This window comes from Cyprinodon tularosa, unplaced genomic scaffold (assembly GCF_016077235.1).
Source record: "Cyprinodon tularosa strain WSP-4 unplaced genomic scaffold, ASM1607723v1 ctg64, whole genome shotgun sequence".
Taxonomy (NCBI): domain Eukaryota; kingdom Metazoa; phylum Chordata; class Actinopteri; order Cyprinodontiformes; family Cyprinodontidae; genus Cyprinodon; species Cyprinodon tularosa.
Genome location: NW_024039385.1, coordinates 783014 through 810343, shown reverse-complemented (window position 1 = coordinate 810343; position 27330 = coordinate 783014). Strand labels below are relative to the sequence as shown.

Below are 27330 nucleotides of genomic sequence, written 5' to 3'. Positions count from 1 at the left end.
CTAATAGGGGAAGAGGGGGGTGGAGACTACCGTAACTACATGGAGAGAGGGCAGGCGCTCTTGATACCGTAACTACATGGAGAGAGGCGTAACTTGATGCCCAGCCCGACGGCTTTGGACCAAATTTTCCACACTAAAAAAGACTAGATGTGTGCCTGATGCATCTTGTTTGTCAACATTTCATGTCACAAATGATCTTTACTTAGATTTTTTTCTTATCTTGTAAAGAAATGAAGCAAAACTAATGAAAATAATCCAAATGAGGCCAAATCAAAGTAGCAGTTATTCATAGTAACTGTCATTCAAATATTAAAGAACAGGTTGGATCATTTAGGAAATAGTCTCATCTATGAATGCTCTCTGCACTGGTTACCCCAGGTGATTGTTCATCCCACTTTATATTTTTAAATTAAATCCAACTTGTGAAGCCCCTAACAATTATGATGGAGTTAGAAATCATGGGACTGCATACCCATGAGAAATAATGCCAAAAATGGAGTACATTCAAAGGAATTTTAATGACCTTTAAAGAACAGTAATTGGGGCTATACAGTTGCACCACGTTATATTTTGACACTTTAAATAATTGAAACAAAATAATTAATGTTTTTATTTTTAAGTTCATAGTTAGAGCGTCTATAAAACAGGTACTACTGATATGGCATATTCTTATGCATTTACCTTTTTTTTAAATGTAGGATTAAGTACTAATTGGAACCGGTTTTGTGAGGAAAATGTCACAAGAATCACATCTTTATGACTATTAATTTTAATGAAAAAGTAGAAATAACACATTGTAAGTAATTTAGTGAGCCATGACTGCAAACCCGTATTCTAGCAGACGAAAAAGATAAAAAACAATTCTCCCATACATGCCCTTACAATGGCCCCTATGTTTAAAATTTAGTGCTGCACGCTCTCATTCACCTGGCTGCTTTGTTGAGTCTATACCGCAGCAACAAAATAGACCACTGTTTCTAAGGATGGATCATAAAAAAGATAAAAAAAAAAAAAAGCACAAGTGCATCTCCACCCCCATCACATACTTTCCACAAGAGTAAGAAAAGAAAACTTTTGTCTAGTGAGATGAAAAAGGGCCAAATGGAGTCTGATCTATCTATCTATCTATCTATCTATCTATCTATCTATCTATCTATCTATCTATCTATCTATCTATCTATCTATCTATCTATCTATCTATCTATCTATCTATCTATCTATCTATCTATCTATCTATCTATCTATCTATCTATCTATCTATCTATCTATCTATCTATCTATCTATCTATCTATCTATCTATCTATCTATCTATCTATCTATCTATCTATCTATCTATCTATCTATCTATCTATCTATCTATCTATCTATCTATCTATCTATCTATCTATCTATCTATCTATCTATCTATCTATCTATCTATCTATCTATCTATCTATCTATCTATCTATCTATCTATCTATCTATCTATCTATCTATCTATCTATCTATCTATCTATCTATCTATCTATCTATCTATCTATCTATCTATCTATCTATCTATCTATCTATCTATCTATCTATTAGGGGTGGGTATTGCCAAAGAAGTCACGATTCGATTCGAATCACGATTCACAGGCCACGATGCGATTCTATCACGATGCATCACGATACTTGAATTATTTCGATGCATTGCAATATTTTCTCCTCCATGTTTTGTTTTTGAATGACTCGGCACAGTATCCCATGGCCGGAAATGCTTGTGACACAAGGCAGTGTGCGTCAACACATTTGCAGCGACATCTACTGGACTGGAAGTTGTATTACACTTGTTTTTGGCTGATGTTCGCCAACCATTCATGCAATTTTATATATTCATTTTTTTAAATTAATAATCGATTCTTGGCATCAAGAATCGATGCAGTAGATCACGAAAATTAGAATCACGATGCATCGTCATCACGATTATTTTGCACACCCCTACTATCTATCTATCTATCTATCTATCTATCTATCTATCTATCTATCTATCTATCTATCTATCTATCTATCTATCTATCTATCTATCTATCTATCTATCTATCTATCTATCTATCTATCTATCTATCTATCTATCTATCTATCTATCTATCTATCTATCTATCTATCTATCTATCTATCTATCTATCTATCTATCTATCTATCTATCTATCTATCTATCTATTAGGGGTGGGTATTGCCAAAGAAGTCACGATTCGATTCGAATCACGATTCACAGGCCACGATGCGATTCTATCACGATGCATCACGATACTTGAATTATTTCGATGCATTGCAATATTTTCTCCTCCATGTTTTGTTTTTGAATGACTCGGCACAGTATCCCATGGCCGGAAATGCTTGTGACACAAGGCAGTGTGCGTCAACACATTTGCAGCGACATCTACTGGACTGGAAGTTGTATTACACTTGTTTTTGGCTGATGTTCGCCAACCATTCATGCAATTTTATATATTCATTTTTTTAAATTAATAATCGATTCTTGGCATCAAGAATCGATGCAGTAGATCACGAAAATTAGAATCACGATGCATCGTCATCACGATTATTTTGCACACCCCTACTATCTATCTATCTATCTATCTATCTATCTATCTATCTATCTATCTATCTATCTATCTATCTATCTATCTATCTATCTATCTATCTATCTATCTATCTATCTATCTATCTATCTATCTATCTATCTATCTATCTATCTATCTATCTATCTATCTATCTATCTATCTATCTATCTATCTATCTATCTATCTATCTATCTATCTATCTATCTATCTATCTATCTATCTATCTATCTATCTATCTATCTATCTATCTATCTATCTATCTATCTATCTATCTATCTATCTATCTATCTATCTATCTATCTATCTATCTATCTATCTATTAGGGGTGGGTATTGCCAAAGAAGTCACGATTCGATTCGAATCACGATTCACAGGCCACGATGCGATTCTATCACGATGCATCACGATACTTGAATTATTTCGATGCATTGCAATATTTTCTCCTCCATGTTTTGTTTTTGAATGACTCGGCACAGTATCCCATGGCCGGAAATGCTTGTGACACAAGGCAGTGTGCGTCAACACATTTGCAGCGACATCTACTGGACTGGAAGTTGTATTACACTTGTTTTTGGCTGATGTTCGCCAACCATTCATGCAATTTTATATATTCATTTTTTTAAATTAATAATCGATTCTTGGCATCAAGAATCGATGCAGTAGATCACGAAAATTAGAATCACGATGCATCGTCATCACGATTATTTTGCACACCCCTACTATCTATCTATCTATCTATCTATCTATCTATCTATCTATCTATCTATCTATCTATCTATCTATCTATCTATCTATCTATCTATCTATCTATCTATCTATCTATCTATCTATCTATCTATCTATCTATCTATCTATCTATCTATCTATCTATCTATCTATCTATCTATCTATCTATCTATCTATCTATCTATCTATCTATCTATCTATCTATCTATCTATCTATCTATCTATCTATCTATCTATCTATCTATCTATCTATCTATCTATCTATCTATCTATCTATCTATCTATCTATCTATCTATCTATCTATCTATCTATCTATCTATCTATCTATCTATCTATCTATCTATCTATCTATCTATCTATCTATCTATCTATCTATCTATCTATATATCTATCTATCTATCTATCTATCTATCTATCTATCTATCTATCTATCTATTAGGGGTGGGTATTGCCAAAGAAGTCACGATTCGATTCGAATCACGATTCACAGGCCACGATGCGATTCTATCACGATGCATCACGATACTTGAATTATTTCGATGCATTGCAATATTTTCTCCTCCATGTTTTGTTTTTGAATGACTCGGCACAGTATCCCATGGCCGGAAATGCTTGTGACACAAGGCAGTGTGCGTCAACACATTTGCAGCGACATCTACTGGACTGGAAGTTGTATTACACTTGTTTTTGGCTGATGTTCGCCAACCATTCATGCAATTTTATATATTCATTTTTTTAAATTAATAATCGATTCTTGGCATCAAGAATCGATGCAGTAGATCACGAAAATTAGAATCACGATGCATCGTCATCACGATTATTTTGCACACCCCTACTATCTATCTATCTATCTATCTATCTATCTATCTATCTATCTATCTATCTATCTATCTATCTATCTATCTATCTATCTATCTATCTATCTATCTATCTATCTATCTATCTATCTATCTATCTATCTATCTATCTATCTATCTATCTATCTATCTATCTATCTATCTATCTATCTATCTATCTATCTATCTATCTATCTATCTATCTATCTATCTATCTATCTATCTATCTATCTATCTATTAGGGGTGGGTATTGCCAAAGAAGTCACGATTCGATTCGAATCACGATTCACAGGCCACGATGCGATTCTATCACGATGCATCACGATACTTGAATTATTTCGATGCATTGCAATATTTTCTCCTCCATGTTTTGTTTTTGAATGACTCGGCACAGTATCCCATGGCCGGAAATGCTTGTGACACAAGGCAGTGTGCGTCAACACATTTGCAGCGACATCTACTGGACTGGAAGTTGTATTACACTTGTTTTTGGCTGATGTTCGCCAACCATTCATGCAATTTTATATATTCATTTTTTTAAATTAATAATCGATTCTTGGCATCAAGAATCGATGCAGTAGATCACTAAAATTAGAATCACGATGCATCGTCATCACGATTATTTTGCACACCCCTACTATCTATCTATCTATCTATCTATCTATCTATCTATCTATCTATCTATCTATCTATCTATCTATCTATCTATCTATCTATCTATCTATCTATCTATCTATCTATCTATCTATCTATCTATCTATCTATCTATCTATCTATCTATCTATCTATCTATCTATCTATCTATCTATCTATCTATCTATCTATCTATCTATCTATCTATCTATCTATCTATCTATCTATCTATCTATCTATCTATCTATCTATCTATCTATCTATCTATCTATCTATCTATCTATCTATCTATCTATCTATCTATCTATCTATCTATCTATCTATCTATCTATCTATCTATCTATCTATCTATCTATCTATCTATCTATCTATCTATCTATCTATCTATCTATCTATCTATCTATCTATCTATCTATCTATCTATCTATCTATCTATCTATCTATCTATCTATCTATCTATCTATCTATCTATCTATCTATCTATCTATCTATCTATCTATCTATCTATCTATCTATCTATCTATCTATCTATCTATCTATCTATCTATCTATCTATCTATCTATTAGGGGTGGGTATTGCCAAAGAAGTCACGATTCGATTCGAATCACGATTCACAGGCCACGATGCGATTCTATCACGATGCATCACGATACTTGAATTATTTCGATGCATTGCAATATTTTCTCCTCCATGTTTTGTTTTTGAATGACTCGGCACAGTATCCCATGGCCGGAAATGCTTGTGACACAAGGCAGTGTGCGTCAACACATTTGCAGCGACATCTACTGGACTGGAAGTTGTATTACACTTGTTTTTGGCTGATGTTCGCCAACCATTCATGCAATTTTATATATTCATTTTTTTAAATTAATAATCGATTCTTGGCATCAAGAATCGATGCAGTAGATCACGAAAATTAGAATCACGATGCATCGTCATCACGATTATTTTGCACACCCCTACTATCTATCTATCTATCTATCTATCTATCTATCTATCTATCTATCTATCTATCTATCTATCTATCTATCTATCTATCTATCTATCTATCTATCTATCTATCTATCTATCTATCTATCTATCTATCTATCTATCTATCTATCTATCTATCTATCTATCTATCTATCTATCTATCTATCTATCTATCTATCTATCTATCTATCTATCTATCTATCTATCTATCTATCTATCTATCTATCTATCTATCTATCTATCTATCTATCTATCTATCTATCTATCTATCTATCTATCTATCTATCTATCTATCTATCTATCTATCTATCTATCTATCTATCTATCTATCTATCTATCTATCTATCTATCTATCTATTAGGGGTGGGTATTGCCAAAGAAGTCACGATTCGATTCGAATCACGATTCACAGGCCACGATGCGATTCTATCACGATGCATCACGATACTTGAATTATTTCGATGCATTGCAATATTTTCTCCTCCATGTTTTGTTTTTGAATGACTCGGCACAGTATCCCATGGCCGGAAATGCTTGTGACACAAGGCAGTGTGCGTCAACACATTTGCAGCGACATCTACTGGACTGGAAGTTGTATTACACTTGTTTTTGGCTGATGTTCGCCAACCATTCATGCAATTTTATATATTCATTTTTTTAAATTAATAATCGATTCTTGGCATCAAGAATCGATGCAGTAGATCACGAAAATTAGAATCACGATGCATCGTCATCACGATTATTTTGCACACCCCTACTATCTATCTATCTATCTATCTATCTATCTATCTATCTATCTATCTATCTATCTATCTATCTATCTATCTATCTATCTATCTATCTATCTATCTATCTATCTATCTATCTATCTATCTATCTATCTATCTATCTATCTATCTATCTATCTATCTATCTATCTATCTATCTATCTATTAGGGGTGGGTATTGCCAAAGAAGTCACGATTCGATTCGAATCACGATTCACAGGCCACGATGCGATTCTATCACGATGCATCACGATACTTGAATTATTTCGATGCATTGCAATATTTTCTCCTCCATGTTTTGTTTTTGAATGACTCGGCACAGTATCCCATGGCCGGAAATGCTTGTGACACAAGGCAGTGTGCGTCAACACATTTGCAGCGACATCTACTGGACTGGAAGTTGTATTACACTTGTTTTTGGCTGATGTTCGCCAACCATTCATGCAATTTTATATATTCATTTTTTTAAATTAATAATCGATTCTTGGCATCAAGAATCGATGCAGTAGATCACGAAAATTAGAATCACGATGCATCGTCATCACGATTATTTTGCACACCCCTACTATCTATCTATCTATCTATCTATCTATCTATCTATCTATCTATCTATCTATCTATCTATCTATCTATCTATCTATCTATCTATCTATCTATCTATCTATCTATCTATCTATCTATCTATCTATCTATCTATCTATCTATCTATCTATCTATCTATCTATCTATCTATCTATCTATCTATCTATCTATCTATCTATCTATCTATCTATCTATCTATCTATCTATCTATCTATCTATCTATCTATCTATCTATCTATCTATCTATCTATCTATCTATCTATCTATCTATCTATCTATCTATCTATCTATCTATCTATCTATCTATCTATCTATCTATCTATCCTGTAACATGATTGAAGCTGCAAAAGCCCCCAACATGCAGAGGATTAGAGTCAGAATAGTTTTATTGCTGGCGTCCAATAGGGAAATTTGCCCTGCAGACAGGTGGAGATAATAATAAGACTCTAACACGGGCACACTATTAAAAATTACAAGTATCTATTTTAGAATAAACATTACAGTCTGAAGATCAATCTGAAAAATACCCAACAACTGACGGAACCAAACACTTTTTAGGTTTGTCTAAAAAGCCTGAGAAATGAAAGAGTTTTGCTTCTGTTGGTCGTAGCTTTAAGCTGCTTGAATCTTTTCCAGATAATAGAAGCTCAAATTTACCACATGGGAGTAGAGAAGGATTTCTTTTTTCTTTTGTATAAAAAGTTCCATTAGATCAGGTCGTTCAGTACCAAGGATTTTCCCAGGCCCTTTTACTATTTGCTTCATTTTCTTTTTACTTATTTTTTTTTTGTCTCTCTCTGATTGGTTCCTGAATCAAGCGATTAAAGAAAAACTAAGAACACATTCTATCCTAGAACAGTCAGATTGGTTTAATTTGAGGAAATAGTGCCACCTTTGGTGTTCTTTTCTTGTGAACCTTGTCGAATATTTCACTGAATGTCAAAATATGGATGAGAACACCTTGATGCTTTTAACACTCCTATTCTACAGTAAGGAGACCTAAAGGAGGACTGGCTTTTTTCTGAAATTAACACACAAATCTTTGGTCTTACATTTAGTTATGAATGGCACTTATAAAATCCTCCACTACCTTACTGGGTAAGTCATTATCTATCTGTAACAGGCTGATTATAACTGTGTGATCTGCAAACTTTCAAATATGTTTTTTGCATGATGATATTTACCCGATAAACAGCCTATAGTCAAATTCTGGACCTAAATATATAGTAATGTTGACAGAGACATAATCCCTAAGACTTGCAGCTGGAAAAACGGCCTTGGAGGAGTTGAAGAAAAGTGTGCAACACTTGGAAGATTTAAAATAAGACAAAGAGAATCAAAAGTGTCGTTCTATTTTGTGCTTTTTTGTTTGCGGCAAATCCATCATCTATGGTGTAACTGGTATAGGCTAATGTTTCTGCGATATGTCTGCTTGATTTGCAAGAAGCCATCATTTACAGGAATATTGAAATCAAAAGCAATAATTATTTTAAGTAAAGTTTAGTATTATTTGCCTCTCATGTCAGATAAAGTAGATGTATCTTATTTATATCCGTTTTTAATGTTTATGGCTCACAGGTAAATAATCAGAACATCTGAATATTACTTCAGATCAATCTTAAGAAGTGTCAGAAGTCTTTGATGAATTACTGCATCAACGCTCCGTGGCATAGAGGCTGTCATTCTGTGATGTTGCATAGGTGTAATAGAAGCCCAGATGGCTTTGATCGCTGCCTTCAGGTCAGAGGAGTTCACTGACCAACAACAACAGGAACATTAAGGTCATTCAAACTGCTTTTGGCAGATCGGGTCTATTCCTGCTGGAAAATACTATCAGCCTGTCAGAGAGAAGCATGAAGTGCTGTAGAATGTTATGGTAGACGGACGCATCGACTGCAGACCTGAAAAAAAACAGATGACATGACACCTCAAACCATCATTGACTGTGGGAACTTCTGTCCTCCAAGTTCTTCAATGGATTTCATTTTATAATCCTTTCAAGGCTGCGTTTCTCCCTCCCTGATGTTGGTGCACTTTCTTCTACCACACTTTTTCCTTCCACTTAATTTTCTGGTAATATGCCTGAAAACAGAGCAGACAGCCCCTACCAGCATGGCTTACCCTCCTTATGAAGGACGTCTGTGCAGTCAGCAGCTTCCCCTTTTAAGACTTTAAAGCCTCATGAAACCTTCACGGGTGTTTAAGGTTAATCAATCTACAGATTTCTCCGTTATATGAATTACAGAAGTGTCCATTACTATTACAGATCAGTTACTGGTCCTTTTCTACCAGAATACTTTTTAAAAAAAATTTTTTTTTTATGTTTCTGGGCATACACACAAGCCCCTTTAGTACACTAAGGACCACTGTGAGTAATTATCAGAGGTGACAAGTAACAAAGTACAAATACTTAATTACTGTACTTAAGTACACTTTTTAGGTATCTATACTTTACTCCATTACTTATTTTTCTTCCTACTTCTCACTTCTACTCATTACATTTTCACACAAGTATCTGTACTTTCTATTCCTTACATTTTTAAAACAAACTTTACTCGTTACTCTTGGCTTTAGTTTAATGTTTATAAATCTTTATTTCCCGTCATGTGCGCCATCCAATGCAGATCATTGGCTCCATCCACATCTAGTGAAAACTAGTGTAATTGGATAAGTCATATAACGCAAACACTCATTGGTTAGTTAAAGGAAATCATCAGAAGCAAGCAGGTGTTCTTCAAACTGCAAACGTGAATTGTCTATGCCATGCTACAATGATGGATTCAGAAAAAGATGTTGAAATGTCTGAAAGGTCGGACACAGGAGAGAGTGTATCGGGAGATGGAGACCAACAAGACCTCCCTCATCCTTGTCCCTATCTCAAATTTTTTTTCCCAAACAGTCAAAAATTGAGCTTTTAATTCATATAGCGGCATCTGGCTGTTTTTTTTAAAGTTACTTTATACTTTTATACTTTAAGTAGTTTTTAGAGCACATACTTTTTCACTTTTACTATAGTAAAGAGGTCAAGTTGATACTTCAACTTTTACCAGAGTGTTTTTAAGCTGCAATATCTATACTTCTACTTAAGTAACAAATGTGTGTACTTTTGGCACCACTGGTAATCATTGCAAGCTACATGATTTATTAAACACATACGAAACTAAAGCAGCAATTTTTATTATTTTACTTTCAATTTAAGTAATTTGGCCCCATGAGAATAAAAAAAAACAAACAAACAAAAACTTGTTGTTCCTGAGATGTGTAGTATTTTATATGTAAAAGTCCTGCTTTAGCCAGGGTGAGGGTGCTACTCTGAAAGAGATGAGACGTTATACCCTTTTTGTTCATAGTGAAACATTCACGTTTTTGTACAAGGAAGTATTTGCTCCAGCTTCTGTTATTATTTGGGGGTAAATTTTTTTGGCATTAATAAGATAAATCATACAACAGTATAAACATTCCATGACTGATGTCCATAAATAGAAAAATCTTATCAAATGTAAGTAGAATATAAACAAATATGAGTTACACTTTATCTCTTTGTCATATCTGTCCTTTTCTACAATGGCTGTCCAAATTTTGTTTCTCACACTTGCAACTTATATGTATATATATATACCAGAATTCAGGAGGGTTGCAAATATACTAAAATGAGTCAAGTAAAAATATCAACGTCACATGCATTTCTATATGTGATTGCTGCACTTGCTCATTAGTGCCCCCTCGAGGAGTTGAGATTAACTGCGGGGTGAGTAGAGGCAGCGCTCTGCTATGCGTTCACTCCTTGTTCCTCTGCGCTGCTGTCATCACACCACCTCTTCATTTGGAGCGTCCAACCGGTCTCTTTTTGGGAAAGTTTTCTAAAAAAAAAAATAAATAAATAAATAAAAATCTAAGATGATTTTGCAGCATATCTTTTTGATATTCGGAGATTTGGCTGAGATACCTAAAAATGCGCCCCGCCTTTGTTGGACAATCTTTTTAAATATTTACAAGTTATGTCCTCTGTAACTGGAAGAAGGGAGAGATTTTCATCTGCGATCCGAGGAGCGCACTGGGTAAGCAAGGTTCATTTATTGTTTAGAGACACTGGAAAACTGAAGAAGATGCAAGGTTATTAGATTTTTTTATTTTTAGATGGAGCGCACCATGTTGCTCCAGGATTAAAAAAACAAAACAAACAACAACAAAAAAACATTAGGGTGTGGTTAGAGTTGCCCACGTCGATTGATATCTAATTTCTCCCTCTGCCTAAGCCCACATTCATCCTCTTTGTAATGTTTTATTTCTTAGAGCCCAGCAGTGCAGCATCACTGTGACTCCTTTTCTGCGTCCAGCATCAGGAGACAGTGCCAGCCAGAGGAGCGCCCCACTCCCCAGGGCTCCTCACCGGGATATGTGCAGCAGGGAGGTCCCCTCCTACAAGTCCCTTCCAGGCTCGCTGGGGGAACGCATAAGGATGTCCTTTGGAAGTGGGACAGCGTTCAGGGGCTCTGCGTCTGCTCTGCATCCCGGATCTGGGAGGTCCGACAGGAAAGTTGCGTGCTGTGAGAAGTGCTCTGCAGCTCTAGTTGCTCTAAAGAAGCAAGCTCTGAGTCTGGCTGTCCACCATCACTTCTCCTGCAAGGTCAGTGACTGATGATGTGATGCAGGATATTTGGAGCCTATTGATATCATCAGGCTGATTACTTTATGCCTGATAAAGAGAAATATGAGGATAGATACTGCTTTATATGTTCTCTTGAATAATTAGATTTCAATCAAACCACACATTTTAATTTATATATATATATATATATATATATATATATATATATTGGTTTTTATGCAATTTTTAATTATTGGATCATGTCGTTTATTGGTCAAAATAAGTGTGTATGAAATGTTAAATGTATCTGTATATAAGTAACTTATAAAATTTGGTTGAATGCACTTAAAAAAATAGTTTCGGATTGTGTTAAATATAAGACATTATAAATAAAAATGTTGATCAATAATTGTGTTTAAAGATCTATAATGCTTGATTCTAAAAACGTAATACTTTGGATGGGTGGTAATATTATTATCACTTCTGATTTATATTTAAATCGTGGGTTTCACTCAGCTGTTCTTCTCATTGGTCCAGCAAGTGATGTGTGCAGCGGAGAAATGGGTTTATAGGGGTTGGATTAGGCCTATAAACAATTACATTTGGTCATAGATAAGAGGATATAGCTGAGAAAGTTTCAGCACTATAGCAAGAAATTAGGTTTCTATCCGGTTCAAGTAGATTAGCAACTGCTAAAACAATTCTTTGATATTTTTAAACCAATAAAAAGTGTTTTTTAAAGAATATGATATAGGAAGCTCAGCTTTCTTGCATGTTTAAATTTAGCTTTAGTGCTATTGTTAAACTAGCTAAAGCTAGATACAAATTAAAAATCTCATCCATAATTACAAATTTCAACTTCTAATTCAATTCAGTTTATTTCTATAGCGCCACTTCACAACACATGTCATCTCAAGGTACTTCATAGTGTCATGATGCGTTGGTTTTACTAGCCCATATGCAGACTCACAGACACAGAGGGAGGAATAAAAGTCCAATATTTATAGGAAACCAGAAGCAGCTGCAGGTTCAAGGCTCAGACAGGCATGATGGCACAGGTAAGACACACGATCCAGCACAGAGAGAAAATCACATACAGCTTATATAGGGAGCTTCCTTAATCAGCAGAATGTCAAACAGCTGATCAAGCTGAGTCCAAGCTCCCCAGGCTTGGATCCACGCACCCTCTGGTGGGCAAAGTCCCGGATCCTGACACATAGTTCACCAGAACATACAGTGAAATTGATTCATGGATTTTCTGTCTAAGGAAAACCAGTTGATTATATCGACTCATTGACTAAAATGCAATCCCTCACATTAAGCATGCTTGTAGCGACAGTGGAGAGGAAAAACTCCCTTTTAACAGGAGGGAACCTCCAGTAGAATCAGGCTCAGTGTGAGCGGCCATCTGCTGAGGCCAGCTTAGTTTCAAGGAGACAGAAGTCGAGATACAGAAAGAAGCAGTTTATAACATAAATAAATAAAATGGTATAATAATTTAACAAAGATTTACTACCTAAAAATAGATATTCTTCTAAGAATTTTACCATTATTGAACATTACAGGCTTATTTGCTTGAATTCAGTTTAAATAACTTAAAGCTCTGTTTAATCAGACCATAGCTGTGATTGACAGGTAAAAAGGTAAAGTGAAAACATTAAAAAAGTTAAGCGGTATTTCAAAAATGTTTCATAGCTTAATCATAAGCTGATAAATATAGGTAGAACAACTAGAGCAGAAAAATGTCTTCAGAATAAGTATTCAATTATTAGTGGTGATTTATTTGCTCATTGTTATCTGTATATTTCGACTGCCGAACCTAAAGAGTTTCTACTTGGAAATCTATTCAAATTATGTGTTTGCAAGTTGTTTCTCCGTTTTTTTTTTTTTATGGCCAAATTGAAATTGTTTTGTTTTATCAGTGTGCGTCCCATAACCAATAGACTCTACCTCCCACAGAATGTAGTTATTAATTCAATATGCGCTAAACCATCACTATAATGTTAATATTTGATGGTTTTCTTTGTCTTCATGTGTTCATTGAAACAATGGCTCCTTGAGGGAAGCATGAAAAGTGAACAAGTTGAAAACCCTGCCCTGTTTGTGTCTGTAATTACATATTTCTTAACAAAAACATAATAATTTGCTTATAAGTCATTATTAAAGATGGAATAATGTTTTAGTCGCATACATAGCGTTTAGGGGGAAGTGCTGACCCTCTTTACAGTCTTTCTGTCACTCAATCAAAGGCTGTTAACTGGTGTTTTAATGCTCATGTGGCCATATGTGCTGCCTCTTAGAGAATGCACCTCTATACGTCGGACACTGTCGCCATCCATCACCCAGACCCTAACCCACCAAGTAAAACCTGTGACATTCCTGTTTGAGTGCTTTCAGATGGGCATGAATATTTCATGGCGACATCTCTGTGTCATCTTTCCACCTTCCCCGCTGAGGAAAGGCTATTTATTTTTGTCCGCTTAAGTGGTATGTTTGGCCGGTGAGCCGTGGTCTTGATGTTTTAGGGAGGGAGGGAGATTGAAGCGTGCAGCCAGTAGAAACCCGATAAGCCAGTTAGCTCCTTTCAGGCTTATTGATCAAGACTATGGCTTCTCAATAGCATCGTTGCTCTATGATATCATCCTCTTTTTTCTTTTTTTTTTAAATGGGCTGGTCAAGATGGGAAGCAATGTCTCCGGTGTGGTTTCGCTTTTCATTTTGTGATATTATTGTTAATAATATCTGTTATCAGTTTTTTTTGTGAGACGTTTCAGGTGATTTTATTTCAATTACATAATTGCATGGAAGTTGGGGTTGGCCAAATGTGTCTGGATTCAGAGGTGTTTGTGCTTACTGTTAGATGGATGAAGCAGATCACCGCTGCTGTGTGCTTTTTACTGCAGTGCCCTGTAAAATAATCATACCTCTTTCACATTCTTTGCAAAAAAGCATGACTTTGACTAGGCCATTCTGATACATAAGCATGCTTAGATCTAAATATATGGTTCTCAGTCCTTATCTTCAGGGCTCACTGTCCTTCAGCTTTAATATGTGTGTGATTACTTTACTTCCTCGACATACTGTTAGCTCGTTAATCACCCATTCATGTAGGTGAAGTGTTTCAGTAGCAGGAAAACAGCAAAACATGCAGGACAGTGGATCTTAAAGTTTCATTCTATATCATAAGTTGAAGCTCTGATAATTATTCCTTTCCCTGCTGAAGGAAGTCTTGCACAAGCATGATAGTGCTAACATGTTTTTGGTGATGGCATGTTCAGGATGAGGTTTCCTCCACACATAGAATTTCACATGTGAGACATAAAGTTATTTTCTGGATTCTTTAACCAGTTTTCCACCAAATGTAGTTTAGAATAATAAATATCGCCCTGCTAACAGTTTGATTTGTTGATCTCTAAAACTGTTTCAGAGTTTTTACCCTCGGCATATGTTTGCATATATGCCCTTTATTCAATGGATGACATAATAGCATGAGGAGATCCTTCAGCTTTTTCATGTATTTAATTTTATAGCCTTTATAATTTGATCAGAGTTCAAGCAAGCTCTGGTACACCATGCATACTACACATGTTCACCACTGTGACAGAAAGAGAAAGCTACTTTGTTCAATCACTTTGTTTCTTAATGCACTTTGGAAATGCCTGTTAGATGGCAGGCAATTTAATATCAGTGTGAGATGCATCCAGCAGGGAAATTCATGTAATGGCCGATTACTGCAGCTAAAAATGTGAAAACTGAAATTTCATCCCAAGATGAAGGTGTGAGTTACAGAGAATTTTTTTTTAGATATGAAAGCACTGTCAGATGTTCAAAGTTTGGGATATAAAAAAAAACCCCAAAGCTTTAAAATTCCCCCAAATTTCATTCCTAAGATTACTGTTCCTTAAAGGAGAATTCCGGTTTTTAACACTTTTAGCCCATTTTCTGTAGTGTCCAGGATGAAATCGAATGATCGACACCAAAATTTTGACGATTGGTCCTGTCTCTGCTATTTGGCTCATGCAGAATCCCCCCTGGCTGCTTCAGAATGGCTTCCATAGTGCATGTCCGATAATGTCCTTAAAACAACCTTAAACGTTCTTTTTTTAAAATATGCTACTCACCGGGTCGTCAGCGCTATTCAATGACGTTCCAAAAAAAGTTTTGTGAAGAAAAACCGTTCCTGTCTTGTTTTATTTAGCATTTTGTAAATCCCAGAACTATTTTTTCCGATACATCACAACCGCTTATAAACTTCCGCTTCCGGTTCGAATCTGAAGCGTTGCACACTCCAGACCACTAGTTGGCGACGGTATCCTCTACCGTCAAACTCAAAGTCCAATATGTCCTCCTCAAGAATCCATCTTTCGTATTCCATTTTCAGAGTTTTTTAAAGTGTTTAACGGAGACGTTAGCACCTCGACGTCGGAGTACACAGAGTGAAGCAGAAACACTTGGGCCTTGCGAAAAGACTACAACTAAGCGTAAACAGGCCCCATTGCCGGTTCCGGTGGCGGAGGGATATTGACTATTCCAACAGAACTCAATGGGATTTACAAAATGCTAAATAAAACACTACAGGAACGGTTTTTCTTTACGAAACTTTTTTTGGAACGTCATTGAACAGCGCTGACGACCCGGTGAGTAGCATATTTAAAAAAAAGAACGTTTAAGGTTGTTTTAAGGACATTATCGGACATGCTCTATGGAAGCCATTCTGAAGCAGCCAGGGGGGGATTCTGCATGAGCCAAATAGCAGAGACAGGACCAATTGTCAAAATTTTGGTGTCGATCATTCGATTTCATCCTGGACACTACAGAAAATGGGCTAAAAGTGTTAAAAACCGGAATTTTCCTTTAATCTTCCTGATGTTGTTTTTTCTCTAACATTTTACAACAAACCTCTGATGACATCACAAAACATCTGGATTTACACTGAGATTAAATTAAACAAATGTTGGCTCCCTTTACTTATCATTATTTTTATTCGCTAGGTTTAAAAGGCAAATGGTTCCTCTTTATTTAAAGATACTAGGTAAAGGGGAATAAATGCAAATGCATGCCACACTTTTCAGATTTCTAATGTTTTTGTCAGGATGAAGTGTGAGATTTGATCATTGTTGGATTTGTGGTTCTCTGATCCGGCTGCTGGGGCCCAGGCTGACATCTCAGATGTCAGCAGCAGTTTGTTTACACCATGAGTTGATGAGCTGAGCTGTTTAAAGGCCGTCTGTTCTCACAGGCTTTTAAAAACACATTTAATCTTCAGGTTTCAACTCAGACAGGCCACAGGATGCAGCCTGACATACAACATGCTAATGCAGATAGATTGCTATCTGGAACACAGAGACACATCGTTTGCCAGTTTATCTCACAAATGTTTTAATTTTAATCTAAAATCACTGACTGATCACTTTCTTTCAAAAGGAGGTAATGTAGTTCAGGGTGTGATGTAATAACTTTCATAATCTGTTTAATCTAGAGGGCAACAAATACAAATTAATGCCCTTTAAAATACTAGCATCATGCTACTTTATTACCTGGTTCAATAAATAAGCAGCTTTTAAAGCATGTATTTGATATCTGATTATAATATAGTCAGAGAAAAAAAAATCATTAGTAACAGTATATTCCGTGAAAAAATAAAGTATATCTTAATCTTACAACCAAACATAAAGAAATAAACATAAAACACAAAAAATTTGTAAAAAAGTCTAAAAAGGAATCCATCTGTTATTTAGAATGATACATTAATAAACCTGTAGATATAAGTACATTTATGCAGGCTGTTATAAAGAATCCACATTACTAAACTGTTTTCAACAAAATCTAAAGTGGGGAAAGTGGTTGTTTCAGCCCATCAGAGCAGTTTTGTCAATTATATACAACATCCCAGGTCAGATTTTATTTGGTTAAGGAAGGAAAACAGAGATTTCTGCATCAACCTGTAATAAAAAAAAAAAAAAATCTGTTTTATTTTGTCTTAAATTCTGCAGGAAACCAACGACCTGTCCGCTTTTCTTCATGACAACCTTCGTGTCCACGGTCATTCTAACCTGGAGTCCAGGAACAGGGAGAGGGAGCTGGGCCAGTGTGCAGCCTGTGGTGTTAATCTGAGCCAACTCAAGCAGGAGGCCATCCTCCTTGCTCTGAGTCGTGGGCAGTCGTTAGCGAAGCCCTCTTTTGCAGTGCTGGGACAAAGTGGGGCTAAGCATGAAGAGAGGTTCTCCAGGGAGGCCGTGCATCCACCGTACAGTCAAACACACAGCCCGCGAAGCCCCAGGACGCCCCAGAGGACTCCCCAAACCCTCAGACGGAGGGGGCCCAAGCTCCCCAACCCGGATATGGGCCGCTGGGTGGAGGAGCAGCAGCAGCTGGTGGCCTCTAAATCAGCATCCAATCCAGATGGTGTCACCATGAACTCTCACCATCAGGTACCCTTAAAAGCCTTCTTCAAGCTCGACAACCTATATAACACATTTCCTAGGTTCCACCCCCACTTTAATGAGCTATATGGATAATGCATGTCTTCACGAGCGCACATGTCAGCAAGCCAAAGATACATAGCACCTAATCAGGGCCTGTTTTCGATCCCGTAGCTGAGCATGTTCTATAAAAGTCCTTTTACTAATGGAATGGAATAGGGTCATGATTTACCCGTCATAAAACAGGCCAGTCAAAAAGCTCTTGTGATCAATAGAGAGGGCAGCCATATTTAAAATAGTGGCTGGTGAAATATGCATTAATGTGATGGAAGCCGCCCCTCCTCCAAACGTCCACATTTACTGGACGTTATAGCAAATGTTTGATTTAATGTGACCAATAACGTCTTAAGCCTTTAAAGTATACCTGGTTCCTACTTTTCTCTCTTAATTATCAGTATATTTGTTTGAGTTGGTTTGCAAGGAAATGATAGAGATTCATGACTGTAACTATAGAAACTGCAGTTTATCTCAACTCTTCACACTCCTATTAACATAGCAGGGTTTTGCCATGCAAAAAAACATAACTATGATGATCTTTTTAAACATTTATCTTCCTAATTGTATAATTTGAGAGCCACTCTATGTAGCACAATATTAACTGTTTTTTTTAGCTTCTATAACAACCCAAGAAATATATTTTGCAAGCCCTTTGAAAACTGAATATGTGAATGTTCAACAAAACATTTTTTTCCCGCTTCATCTATCAGGGCTGCAGTGGGGCTGGTGCCCTTAGCAGTCTGAAAAAAAATTGTCTTCTTGTTGGAGATATGGGTAAAAAAAAAAATAGTGTGAAGATACACTCATTTCACAAGAAAAGACAATTTAAGCTGGTTTTTTTCTGAGCATTTGCTGTAAAGATTAAGACTAAAAGCTTCAAATGTTTGATTTTCAAAGAATATACCACCAGTTTACAATGACCTAGTTTGGGTTAGAGTTTTCAAAGTATTTTTGATTTTGGACTGAATTTGAGCTTAGCGTTAGCTTTAGCTTTGTTAGCAGCTAGGAGTTAGCTAATTGATGTAAGCTTCCATTATTGACATGTTGTGTCAGTTTTTACTTTCTAAGTACCTTGATTAGCTTATTAAAGCTACATAGGTGCCAATTAATGAAATTCTTGTGACATAATTTCAAAAGTAGGCAGGATTTTGTTCCTAGTATTGTTCTGTTAGCTTAAAACATTACAGAAAACAGTTGAATGTTTTTTTCTTTTTTTCCCCTAAGCTCATTTACGTTGGGCTTAGGCAAACTCCTAAACCACACCAAATTTGAGGATCTTCTTGTAAAAATAACAAAAAACTTCATCTTGCTTGTTATCAACATAATACTTAAACATTTCCAGCTACCATTTCTTTGAGGTGCAGTAAAACCAGTAAAATTGAAACAATTAATCAGACTCATTTGGATAAATTTTATATTGAAAAAATGGTGAACTGATTAACACATTTAAAAATATATATATTAAATTGCCTTAAAAGACCATCAAATGTTCTTTTGCTTAACAACTCTTTACTCAAAACTGTAAAAAAATATATTTATATCTTGCATTTAAGAGGAAATACCAGCCCGATCAGTAAATCAGGACACATCAAGTTTTGGCTTCACTTGGTTCAAATTTTGTTAATCAAATTAAGATCCAGTTTTTGATTAAAAGAATTATGGACAGATTAATGATTAGCAAAATAATCTTTATTTGTAGCCCTACACACATTAAAAAAGCAGGCAGTGTATGATTATGACATCGAACCAAAGACCTAATTGTCAGTGTTTGGACACTGAGAGTCTAAGGTGGCATCTATTAGGCTTGCATACAAAAGGTGACTTGGTGAGGAAAACAACCACACTGCTATTGCACCCCATTCTGAGGGAAGCTGGCTAAATATGTAGTAAACAACCCTGTAGTTTGAGGAATATAAGTTGATCCCATCCCTTTAAAAGGGAACTGATTAAAGAAATGGACCAGGGTAGGACTTCATGTGAGCCAATGTGAATTGTCCTGTTTAAAGACTATAACACCGTTTTGTTTAAGGAAGTAGGAATCCAGTTGTTGAGACAACATGTTCGATTATACACACACCAGACTCTTTATTAGATACACCTGTCCAGCCGCACGTTAATGCAAATTGGTAATCAGCCAATGATAAGATAGTAACTCAGTGCATTTAGGCATGTAGACATGGTAAAGATAAAGCATATAAATGGGGAAAAAAGCTGATTTAGGTGACTTTGAACGTGTCATGGTTGCTTGGACCAGACTGTATGGTCAAGGTATCTCAGAAACTACTGATCTACTGGGATTTTCACGTCCAATAATCTCTAGGGTTTACAAACAGTCTGACGAAGAGAAAATATCCAGTAAGCTGGAGTTCTGTGGGCAAAAATGCCTTGTTGATGCCATTGGTCTGAGCAGAATGGCCAGACTGGTTTGAGCTGATAGAAAGGCAACAGTAACTCAAATACCCCCTTGTTACAACCGAGGTATGCAGAAAGGCATCTCTGAACACGCAACATGTTGAACCTTGAGGCGGATGGGCTACAGCACTAGAAGACCATACCAGGTGTCCCTCCTGTCAGCTAAGACCAGGAAACTGAGCCTTGCCTGGTCTGATGAGTCGTGATTTCTGCTGCAACATTCAGAGAGTGTCAGAATTGTACATGAAAGCCTGGATCCATCCTACCTTGTATCAGGGGTTCAGGCTGTTGGTGGTGTAATGCTGTGGGGGGTATTTTCTTGGCCCTATTTGGACCATCTGAGCATCATGTCAACACCACAGCCTACCTGAGTATTGTTAGTGACCATGTCCATCCCTTTATGACCACAGTGTACCCATTATCTGATGGCTACTCCCAGCAGAATAAGGTGACATGTCATAAAGCAGAATCCACTGGTTTCTTGACATAGCAATTATTTCACTGCATTCAAATCGATTCAGATCTCAATCCAATATAGAGCACCTTTGGGATGTGGTGAAACAGGAGATTCTCTTCATGGATGTGAAGCAAACAAATCTGCAGCATCTTCATGAGGCTATAATGTCAATTTGGCCAAACTCTCAAAGGAAAGTTTCTGGTATCTTGCTGAATCTATGCCATCAAGAATTAAGGCAGTTCTGAAGGCAAAACCCGGTGCTTTCAAGGTGTACCTAATGAAATAGTTATTGACTGTGTGTTGTGTTATATGCAATTCAATTCCTGTAAATGTGTTACAGGTCATATTGTCATATTGCTTGTCATAATGCTTGTGGCTATCCCATAAATGATGATCCTTCCTTGTGTGTGGTCTGTCTTGGGCAACTGGAACCTTTCTGACGTGAGTTTGAGTCCTTATGTATATCAGACACTTGTACCATACATCCACCAGGCCTCATGAAAACCACAATCAAACTCCAGTAAGTGCTGCTAACGCTGTCTAATGTGCATAAAAGCATTCTTTGAGTCTGTTGAACTTCACTCACTGTTTTAAGTGATTGTGAGATTCTCTAGCAAGGAAACAATACTCAACTTGACATGGACCTCTGTTGCTTGTGCTTAGACGTATAAAAATTCAGTCATTAGATTATTCATTGGTCTGCATATGTAACAAAGTGGTTCCAATTTGCACTTTTCCTTCAAGGTAATTAAGTTTCTGCTTAAGGGATCTTTCTTGATGCCTATATTTATATCTTTAGGTTACTTAGAGGAAAAGTATTTTTTTCTGACAAATGAAATGTGCTGCTCATCTACGCTACGATTCCCTTTGCAAAAAGAACAGAAAAAAGAAATTTGGGCCATTTTGCATTCAGTGTAGATCTAGTAACTGAGAGTTAGATTAGGGACACGTTTTTTTTACGCAGAACACATCAGAGGTGGCATATGGACACATTTCTTTGGCAGCGTGTGCACAAATATGTCCTGGGCAACATCGAAAGACTGCCAAATGTCCCACTCTGGATAAGGACTCGCTTTCATGCACTCGAGCCTGTAAAAGCACTGGAGCCTGTCAGCAAAAATCAATGTTTTCTTGGAATTAGGGAAAGGATGTACGATTTGATCAAAGTTTATGCCTGCTAAAGGTGTGCACCGATTCGCTGAGCTGTCACCTTCTGTTTGGATCAACCAAGACGGACCTTGATGGTAAGAGTAAGAGCAAAGCATTCAGAAAACAGTTTGATTTATAAAAAAAAAACACATTAGCAGGAGCCGAGAGCAGATCAGTAGGGGGTGATTCCTCTGGGATAAAATACTGCAGGACAAGGAAATGTGGAGGTCGAAGCAGAGCGGGATAGAATTGGGTTGGAGAGAAATAAAAGGCATAAAATAGGAATAAATTAGTGCAAATAGAGAGAAGATCTCGAGGAGAGAAAAAAACAAAAATAAAAAAATCTTATGAGTCATAAGAAACAGAAGGAGATGGTCAGTGAAGTATTTATAAATCATCTGTTTTACCTTTAGTCTCCATCAGCCCTGTCTCATTCCAGACCATTACTGCACATCTCTACTGGCACTAATTGGCACATAATGGTTGGCTGTTACTCATGGAAAACTGAGCTCATGTTATCCTGCCTCTAAATGTAAGTAAGTTTTATCCAAATTAAATGGCCTTCACCAGTATCACAACATATGGGGTATTTCTAACCTTCGCTTTTGAATAAAAATCACTATGATTTAGATGCTAAAAGCTCAAAATGAATAATATGAGAGTAAAACAGTTTTCTATAAGAGCAGTCTAGAATAAATTGAAAATTACGTCAAACAAGTTATAAACCATGTTATTGTTAAAGTGAGGAGGATTTGTCCCCTTGGAAGTAAAGGCTGTAGCGCCCCGGGGCCTCCTCACACGGTTCTTTTCCTGGGAGCAAGTTAGTTACTACTCTTAACTCAAACTCGTCAAAACCATATAAAAAGGACTATAAAAACAGGAGTAAAAAGTAACAGAGTTTATTCCAGATCAGGTCGTTACAAGACAGAGAAAAATGCTTCGAGCTATGCACAGCTGTGGTCTCAAAAATCACGTCCGCAAGCGTCCGGCAAAGTTTGAGCCCCGAACAACGTCATCTCCTGCTTCTTATACCTTCTGAGTCTGTCTTGCATCATGTGGATGCTTAGCTGTCCGTATCAGAAACTGACACGCCATCCATGTCTTGAACTCCATGCAGGTTGCCTCTCTGTCTCAGGGTTACAGATACAGCAGCTCTCCTATCAGACCGGCTCCAAGATGTGCTCATATCCTGTGTACTCTTAGAGACACGAAGGCTGTCTTGATTAGATGACCTCCGTACACACCATGATATCCACAATGTGAAGGAAGGCCTTCTGCTCTGTCTAATCTGACTAACAAAATAACAGTGCACATGATGTATAAATAATAAAACCTAACATTATCAACAAGTCATATCAAAACACAAGGGGAGAAAGTTAGGGTTATCTTGAGTCTTCCTCAAACTGCTTCCAATGATTTTCAATAAAAGCAAGATTCAAATCTACTGAAGATGTTGAGGTCGACTGTATTTATTTTAAAAATGAATAATAACGCAGCCCCCTTTTTAAAACTGTCACGGTGTCCTATTTACAAAAAAATATTCTTAGATAACTTACGCGTAGATTTAGTGCAACCTTACGTAGTTATGAAATTTAGAAGTATTGTGAAATTTGGTGTATTTATTTTTGGATAATTAACGCTTGACTATCATTGATATGATAAGAAACAGATATTGTAGTACTTCGAATTAGGGCTAAACGATTTTGCCAAACATTTAAATTGCGATTATTTTTAACGAAAATTGCAAATGCGATTTAATTGCAATTTTCCTTTGCATCACGCACAAGCATGTCGATGTTTTACTGCAGGGTTTCTGTTCATTTCCATGACATTGAAAGCCTGCTTGTCCAGAATCCAGTGCTGCAGGACTTTGCTGCAACATTTACATTCTTACTTCTTACTATAAAGCATAGCTCTAGGTGCTAGTTGCACCCACTTTAATCGTATTATTGCCACCTAAAGGCTGGAGGGAGAAAGTTTGTCTTACTCTTGTTAAATTACACTTGGACAACTTTTATTCTATTTCACTCATTTTATTGACATTTCGTTTAGTACAGCTTTCCAGACAGAAAAATGTATATGTACGACACATGTATAGATGTATTGGGATTAAAAATTGAGTGCCTCTGCGATTTGAAAATTGCTAATGCAATTACTTGCTCTGCCCTACTTGGAATTGTAATAAATGTAGGCCGTAAAGGTTATTCAACCAACATGAAGAAAAGGGATTTTATTTTTTAGATAAACAATCACAGACATTTTTTTCTCCATTACTGATAATGTAAGTGTTGGTTTTGGGTGGACCAAGTCATATTAGTTTTTTTTTTATTATTTTTGATTTAAACTTTTTTTGTTTTTTTGTATTTTTCTGTTTTATATATATATGTATATATTTTTTTTTATATAAATATAAGCACCTAATCTAAAATGGAACTATGAACTATTTCCCAAAGAGCTTCACTCTATCTTATATCGGATCCCAAAGATGTCTACTTTAATGCTTACTACATTTTAAAAGCCAAACTCAATCTTCATTAAATTTACCCAATACCATCTTTTCATTCCATATAAAACAAATTATTATACATAACAGTCCAGATCATGATGACTCTTCTGTACTTGCTCTAAGTATGATGTTTCTCTGCCAGACAGACTAATCTACTACAACTGTTTTGCTGATGATGCTCAACTTTATCTACCTCTATAGTCTGTTTAATCTTCTAAATTCATTAGATGTAAAAGTCTTTTTTTTTTAAATCAATAGCAAGAGTGAAGTTGTTATGTTTTGGCCGCTCTATGTGATAAAGAAACTACTTAGCCGGTGGCATTTGCTTGGTCTCAAATAAAAAGTGAACAATCCTGATGTCATTTGTAGCCAGGGTATATGGAAATTAGGAATTATTTTAAAATATATCATTTACCTGAGCAGTCAGAGTGAGAGCTCTCCTGTCACAAAATGACAGATAAACTAGTATATACGTTAGTTACCTTAAGGTTGGATAGATTTTATTCTTTATAATATTATTGTAGTTAAACCACCTCAAAGTCCTTCATCTTATTCAAAATGCTGCAGAGAATTGGTGAAATCAATATAAAATATCTAAAAATTTTATTCCTTTTTATCCAAAATAGGATTTAAATTCTTTTTCTTACCAGAAAGCAGTGAATGATAAAGCTCCTTTTATTGAAGACCTGTTTTTTCTCCATATGGAAGAAACCTTTATTCTGGGGTTAGATATAAAATATTTCTTTTAAATCAGTCAACTACAGGTATGATTGTTGGACACCTTTACATAATGTCCTGTTTTTTCTAAAGTCATCTGAAATTACAGGCTGTATTAAAAGATGACCTCTTCAGCTCTGATGCTTCTCAGCATGTTCCTCACCGTCTGAATCCAGCTGCCTCCGTCCACGATGGAACAAATAGGCTGTTTGTTTACAGCTTGAGCTCTGAGCCTTAGATAACCTACTTACACTGGAGCTCCTAAGTGATTCCCCTGATGCCACAATTCCCCTTTGTATTAGATTTTGGAGAGTGACTAGAGGTTCGGATATTTATATAATGAGTGATGAGTTTTCTTTTGGAACAGCAGAAGGCAGATGATGCCGCGCTGACCCGTGGTGATGCTGGGACTGTTCAGACTACCTCCAAGATCCCTCACATCTCCAAAGTGGTGAGCATCGCCAACACCGCTGCAATGTCCCTTTTGGCCAGGTGAGTCTGTTCAGGATGAAATCTTAGGAAATGTTTTATATCAGATTGATAAGATGCCTCTATGTGTAAAAACAGAAATCACATCATTTTACTTTAATATTAATCTCTTTTTGATTATTTACTCTACAGTTTAGAATAAACAGATTATTAGATTTCAAATAACGGCATTTTTTTTAAATTATGAAGCATAATCATGTTTTATTAGTAAATGTGTCTTTAAAGATGAAAGATAAGATAATAAAATAGTTTTTTTAATGCAGAGTTAACTAAAATTCAACTATCCACATGTTGAAGGGTTTAGTTTTTATTGGTTTTGTTGCATTTTTTTTGCTTTAACATGGAGCTTTGAATAGATTGAGAGAAACGTTTGAAAAAAAAAAAAAAGACAACAAACATGATTGAGCATCAACTTCTGCATCCATTGTTCTGTTCCACACATGGCTTCACATTTCACGTTATGCAGTCATTGTAAAAATAATGCAGAGTTTTTTCAACTAAAGGTTATAAACAGTTGTATTTTTGCTGGACTGCAGGGCTAACGTGTATTATTAATTAATTAAAGATGAATCTGTTTTTTGACTGGATTGCAAATATATTTCCATTAATTGACATGGAAATGTCAAGGTTCAGAACAGGGGACCAAGAATTCAAGGCAGGATGACAGTCAGATATCTCAAAAGCATTTATGTAAAAACAACAGATATAAAGTAACATCAAGGACCCCTAAGGCAGGAACGTCTGATCTTATAGTTCAGTCTGTGCCAAGAGAACAAGGTTACTTCCAGCCGGTTGAATGCCAACAAGACGCGGCCCAGAGAGTCCCAGACGTTGTAGCCCCGGAGGATGGAACGCAAGCAGGAGACCAGATCCAGGCAGACGAAGGAAGGCAGGATAGGGTGGAACCAAAGCCGATGCTAAGGACGTGCTAAGGATTCAGAACCAGGGCATCAAAAGGTTCCGAAGAGAAATCCAGGACAGTTTCAGGAATTTGTTCTAAGTTTGGTTAACAGACAGGGAAGTTGTCATTCTCATGTAATCACAGGTGCTGTTAGAACAACAATGACAAAATTTTGTGTATCTAAACAACGTTTAAAAATGTGTTGTGAAAAGCAGTACTTGTGCAACTGATTAAAAGCTACTGTATGTAACAAATGGAATAACTGATAAAACCAGTCAAAGACAGAAAGTCAGCAGCCATCTTCAATGCGGAAGTTAGGTATGATCATGTTGCGCTGACCTTCCGACTCATAATCCAAAACCATTCAGGGGTGTTCAAGTTGAAATGTCCAACTCTGAGGTTGGAAGTTCCCTCTTTAGAGTATAAATGGAATCCACCAAAACACCTTAAGGCTTTGTTTCAAACCCCACATGCCTCCATTGGCAAGTTTATGAAATGACAAACATAGGGAGACAGAACAAGTAGAAGAA

At 36.3% G+C, this 27330-nt stretch overlaps 1 protein-coding gene across 1 annotated transcript in view; it reads left to right on the top strand.

Annotated features, from left to right (window-relative positions):
* The first annotated feature begins 10892 nt into the window (after positions 1 to 10892).
* kif26bb (kinesin family member 26Bb) overlaps positions 10893 to 27330 on the top strand; it is a 41135-nt gene continuing 24697 nt past the window's right edge. The window contains 5 exon segments of the mRNA XM_038308564.1: positions 10893 to 11160; positions 11396 to 11484; positions 11486 to 11729; positions 17684 to 18121; positions 25781 to 25902. Coding sequence (XP_038164492.1) covers positions 11101 to 11160; positions 11396 to 11484; positions 11486 to 11729; positions 17684 to 18121; positions 25781 to 25902 — 953 coding nt within the window. The 5' untranslated portion in view covers positions 10893 to 11100.